The sequence below is a fragment of the Aegilops tauschii genome, chromosome 2 (assembly GCF_002575655.3).
Source record: "Aegilops tauschii subsp. strangulata cultivar AL8/78 chromosome 2, Aet v6.0, whole genome shotgun sequence".
Classification (NCBI taxonomy): domain Eukaryota; kingdom Viridiplantae; phylum Streptophyta; class Magnoliopsida; order Poales; family Poaceae; genus Aegilops; species Aegilops tauschii.
The window spans coordinates 535,499,939-535,505,938 of NC_053036.3; the positions used below are offsets into that span (position 1 = coordinate 535,499,939).

Genomic DNA, 6,000 nt, shown 5'->3' on the forward strand with positions numbered 1-6,000 from the left:
TTAGTAATTTATGTCTGTTTTTTGAATAGGCTGTACACACCAGTTTTGTTATTTAGTTATGTCATGGTATGTAACTGAGCATATAATGTCCAAGAGCACGGTGGTCAAAATTCCCTGTCAAAGAGGGTGAAACACTTACGTGAGTTAATTTATTTATCTCTGATAATAAAAAAGGATTCACTGACTAATAATGGAGGATGAGTGGCTGAAGTATGTTTCAGAATAGTTTAGTGACGTTGCTAGCTCCGCACGTCACTAGTATACAAATTTTTCACTACGGTGCTCCGCAGAATAGCGTCATGCCAAGCAGTTTTGTGGAGGACAAGCATACACCTCTGTCAACCGCGCAGCACTTCTCCTAAAAAACCTAGCGCCTTCCCCTATGGCTCAGTCACCTTAAACATCCATGTCTTTACAAACTGTCACTTAAAACATTTGATGAACACGGGCACGGATTGACGTCCATGCAATCACATAGCATTGTACATGTGCCTCTAGCTGTGCTTCTCGCTGTATAAGTGCGTTTCGCAACTGCATGCCCACGCCCCTCGTTTCTTCTCGTTGTTTCGGCCCATCTCGTACTTGCAACTATTTCAGACATGACCGTGCCTATTGCGTCGGCACATTCATGACTCTCAAGACCGTGCCTCGATAAGAATAACGACCGTGCATGTAACAGTGAAGCGTACAGGTGATACATTCAGGACACCTTAGGGACCACCTTCTTGCTACTATTTCAGACATGACCATGCCTGTTCCGTCGGCACATTCTTGCCTCTCACAGTTAATTGGAAAACATTCCGGAAAACAGTAACGGACGCCTATTGTCAATCCTCACGTCACGTACATTCGTCGTGCATTCCTTCGTCACACAAGTAATAGCCGTGCCTCTGCCACAGAACATATAAGTGAAAAATGATTCTTCCTACACTTGTAAAACCCGGAATGCCCTGGATAAATGTCAAATCCCACCTTGCGGTAAAACCATGGAGGCTGGTGCTTCTCAGAAACACATCTGTGGCTTTTTGCGCATGTAGTTGAGTGCACGGCTATTTGTTCGTGCCCGTGCCTCTCACGTAGAACCGTAGCACGAATTGACGTCCGTACAATCACGTAGCTTCATCTCCGTGCCTCACGTAGCATCGTATATGTGCCTCTTGTTGTGCCTCTTGTTGTATGAGTGCTTCTTACAGCTGCATGTCCACGCCTCTTGTTGCTTCTCATTCTTTCTTTCCATCTCATAGAGTCAGTTGCAACACGGACACACAACAGTGCCTCTGATAAAACACAGCACTTATACAACGAGAGTGCAAAAAGTTAACATTTGACAGCAAACTAAATGTATCACTGAAAACAATTGCCACGACCAGTGAATGTACAACGCCCGTGTGTCTGAGAATTAAACCAGCCACTTGAAGCATTCTTCTCTTGGTCAGAGACTTGTGCCTCTACATACTGCCCCTGCATTCCTCACGATATAAATTGTAAGAGTTAACATTTGACAGCAAACTATGCAAGACAATCTCCTCGACTTGCTGGAGATACGACGGTTGTTAAAAACATAACTGCTGATTTTATTTTTATTTGTTATAAAGAAAAACCACGATCAAAAACCCAGGATGTGCACAACCGCACCGCCAGGGAGACGAAACAACGATGCAGAACCCACGATGTGCACAACCACATCGACAGTGAGATCGTGCACTCCTTTGCCGCTTCCCCGCCCTTAAATTTAGACTTCCGCCGCAGCCTTCTTACACACAAACAACAGAAATCGCCATTGAGCTCCCACTCATTGTTCCCCATGAAAAACCAGGTTGCAGGAGGACCAACTGCTCCAGGCCATGGGATTCATCAAGGAATTCATGGAGGTACAGGCCCACGGCAACACCAAGTTGCACGTGATCCACACCAACGACTTGCACAATGCGGCGACCACCATCGAGCAGTACGAGCGACACCTCGAATTAGAGTGCCACAAGATCATCGAAGTTGATGTGGAGTACACCAACGACGTTGGCGAAGATCAGAAACCAGCCCTCGTCCAGCTCTCCGTCGGTAAGGATCATCCGGTGTTGCTCTTCCAACTGAGCGCCGCCGACAAGAACTGCACCAGGTTCGACAACTTCCTCGCCGACCCCAGATACACGTTTGCTGCCTTCTCCATCGATAGCGACATAGAGATGCTCGGGCGCGTCAGACTAGAGATCGCCCACTTCGTCGACATCCAGAACGAATGGAGGGTGCCTATAGCTACCAAGCCTCTGGACTCCCTTGGGGATGTCTCAGGCATCCTTGTCCACGACTACTACAACAACATGAAGAAGAAGCTCACCAACGCAGAGCCAGTGCTGGGCGCGCATGCCCCTGTCCATGAGGCACATCGAGTACGCGGCAAAAGATGCTTACGCTGCGTACGAGATATGGAGCCGCCTCACCATCATCCAGGCAGGCCTCCGCCGGGCAAAACTCGAGAAGGAGCAGTCCAGGAAGCGCAAGGTCCTGGGGAGACTACGACTACTGAAGCAGGTGGTCCCGGCCAAGAAAAGTATCTAGAAGATTGCTCATGCCATTCTAGATTTCCCGTTAGATTTGCTTTCTCTCAAGACTGCCGTTTGCTTGTTCTAAATTTAGATTTGCTTGTGCAGTTTGCTTCCAGTTTACATATCTTCTGAACAAGTTAATTTCCAGTGCAATGTTGCAGTTTTCTATTATTAGAATATATTGGCGTGAACTGAAAAATATAAACACAGTAAAGATACTATACGATTAGCGTAACGCACAGAGCAGGTACACATAGCAATCCACAAAAATGACGAGCATGCAATGCACTAGCACCTTTGTGGATGCAGCATCGAAATGCAGGGACAACAATTACATAATGCTCCTAAAAGCAGTGCACAATGTTCTAACAAACCATTGCACACACAAATATTAAAAATCGTTCGTATGGAACACTTTGGAAAAACATTTTGAATACAGAGGTAGTTAGCTGTTTATTCTCCTTGGAAAACATTGCTTACGCCCGTGACCCTCAGAGATGAACACTACAGAGGCACGGTTGTCCGTCAATAAAACCAACTACTTAAAACACCCACGAAGGCACTTCGGTGCCTCCACTCCTATGGGACCGTGCGTAAATTGACTTCACGTCCGTTAATGAGGCCGAATGCCTTCGAACACACATGAACACTTCCTTCTTAATATGGGAGGTGACTATCGCAGAGGCATAGGCTCCATCATTCACCTCCGTGCCTCGACAAGAACGACGCCCGTGCTTGTAACTGTAAAGCGTATAGGACACCTTAGGGATGACCTTGCAACTATTTCAGACATGACCGTGCCTATTCCGTCGGCACGTTCATGCCTCTCGCAGTTAATTGAAAAACATTCCGGGAAAACAGTAACGGATGCCTATTGTCAATCCTCGCGTCACATACATTCGACGTACATTCCTTCGTCACACAAGTAATAGCCGTGCCTCTGCCACAGAACATATAAGTGAAGAACGATTCGTCCTACACTTGTAAAACTCGGAATGCCCAGGATAAATGTCGAATCCCACCTTGCGGTAAAACCATGGAGGCCGGTGCTTCTCAGAAACACATCTGTGGCTTTTTGCACATGTAGTTGAGTGCACGGCTACTTGTCGGTGCCCGTGCCTCACGTAGCACCATAGCACGAATTGACGTCCGTGCAATCACATAGCTTCATCTCTGCGCCTCATGTAGCATCGTATCTGTGCCTCTTGTTGCGCCTCTTGTTGTATGAGTGCTTCTTGCAGCTGCATGTCCACGCCTCTCGTTGCTTCTCGTTCTTTCTGTCCATCTCGTAGAGTCAGTTGCAACACGGACACACAACAGTGCCTCTGGTAAAACACAGCACTGCCCTACCAACGAATGTATCACTGAAAACAATTGCCACTCCCAATGAATGTACCACGCCCGTGTGTCTGAGAGTTAAAGCAGCCACTTGAAACATGCTTCTCTTGGTCAGAGACTTGTGCCTCTACATACTGCCCCTGCATGCCTCACGAGATAAATTGTAAAAGTTAACATTTGACAGCAAACTACGCAAGACAACGATCATCTCCACGACCTGCTGGAGATACGACGGTTGTTAAAAACCTAACTGCTGATTTTATTTTTATTTTTTATAAAGAAAAACCATGATCCAGAACCCACGATGTGAACAACCGCATCGACAGTGATATCGTGCACTCCTTTGCCACTTCCCCGCCCTTAAATTTAGACTCCCGCCGCGGCCTTCTCACACACAAACAACTGGAGGACCAACTCATTGTTCCCCACTCATTGCCATTGCGCTCCCACTCATTGTTCCCCACGAAAAACCAGGTTACAGGAGGACCAACTGCTCCAGGCCATGGGATTCACCAGGGAATTCATGCAGGTGCAGGCCCACGGCAACACAAAGTTGCACGTGATCCACACCAACAACTTGCACAAGGCGGCGACCACCATTGAGCAGTACGAGCGACACCTCCAATTCGAGCGCCACAAGATCGTCGGAGTTGATGTGAAGTACACAAACGACCATGGCGAAGATCAGAAACCCGCCCTCGTCCAGCTCTCCGTCGGCAAGGATCATCCAGTGCTGCTCTTCCAAGTGAGCGCGACCGACAAGAACTGCACCAAGTTCGACAACTTCCCCGCGGACCCCAGGTACACGTTTGTTGGCTTCTCCATCGACGGAGACATAGAGATGCTCGGCTGGGTCGGACTGGAGATCGCCCACTTTGTCGACATCTAGAAGGAATGGAGGGTGCCTACAGCTACCAAGCCTCTGGACTCCCTTGGGGACGTCTCAGGCATCCTTGTCCACAATGTAGAGCTCACCAACGCAGAGCGCAGCCGCTGAACGTGCATGCCCCTGTCCATGAGGCACATCGAGTACGCGGCAAAGGACGCTTACGCTGCGTACGAGATATGGAGCTGCCTCGCCATCATCCAGGAAGGGCTTCGCCAGGCAAAACTTGACAAGGAGCAGACCAGGAAGCGCGCTAGGTCCTGTGGCGACTACGACTACTGAAGCAGGTGGTCCCGGCCAACAAAAGTATCTAGAACATTGCTCATGCCATTCTAGATTTCTCATTAGATTTGCTTTCCCACAAGACTGCCGTTTGCTTGTTATAAATTTAGGTTTGCTTGTGTCGCAGTTGACATTGTAGTTTGCTTGTAGTTTACATGTCTTTTGCACAAGTTTATTTCCAGTGCACCACAATAGGCACTTATGTGCCTATGTGCCTATGATACGAAGGGGACCGTGCGTAACTTGGCTTCACGTTGTTTTAGGCAACATTCTAGACGTCAACCAAAAGATTCACCTTCTCTCTGATATGTTCATTAATGAGGCCTAATGCCTTCGAAAAAACATGGAGCTCATAGTCCATGCCCCCGCAATGAAAATGTGTCAGTGAAAGCTTCTTTAAAGCAGAGGCACACCTTCACGTCCTTGCATCATGATCCTTTTCGCGTCCGTACCTCCCTTAGAATCACGTCTTCGTGCCTCCAGTTAGTTACGTGCATGCCTCTATGTCGGGTAAAACTGTACCTCTGTCGTGCGTAACATGTTAAGAAAGTTGCTGACAACAAAAACATCAGCAAACCGAGCATTACGTCCACCCCACTGGCACTAAACGTGACATCATCGAAAACGCAGAGGCAGGAGCGTGCCTTACGGCCAGCTTCCTACGTATCGGGTCTGTGAAGATTTGCTTCCTTTCTTAATATGGGACGTGAAGATCGCAGAGGCAAAGGCTCCATCCTTCACCTCTGTGCCTCGACAAGAACGACGATCGTGCTTGTAACAGTGAAGTGTATAGATGATACATTAAGGAGACATTAGGGACCACCTTGCGCCTATTTCATACGTGACCGTGCCCGTTCCGTCGGCACATTCATGCCTCTCACAAAAGTAATAGCCGTTCCTCTGCCACACAACATATAAGTGAAAAACAATTCTTTCTACACTTATAAAACC

General features: G+C 47.9%; 2 protein-coding genes across 2 annotated transcripts; both read left to right on the forward strand.

Annotated features, from left to right (window-relative positions):
* Nucleotides 1–1,844: 1,844 nt before the first annotated feature.
* LOC141041209 (uncharacterized) lies at nt 1,845–2,675 on the forward strand. Its single transcript, XM_073507329.1, has 2 exons — nt 1,845–2,387; nt 2,649–2,675. The coding sequence occupies exons 1-2, from the start codon at nt 1,845–1,847 to the stop codon at nt 2,673–2,675; spliced, it is 570 nt and encodes a 189-aa protein (XP_073363430.1).
* Nucleotides 2,676–4,383: 1,708 nt separating this feature from the next.
* LOC141041210 (uncharacterized) lies at nt 4,384–4,770 on the forward strand. The gene has a single exon (XM_073507330.1). The coding sequence runs from the start codon at nt 4,384–4,386 to the stop codon at nt 4,768–4,770; it is 387 nt and encodes a 128-aa protein (XP_073363431.1).
* Nucleotides 4,771–6,000: the final 1,230 nt, after the last annotated feature.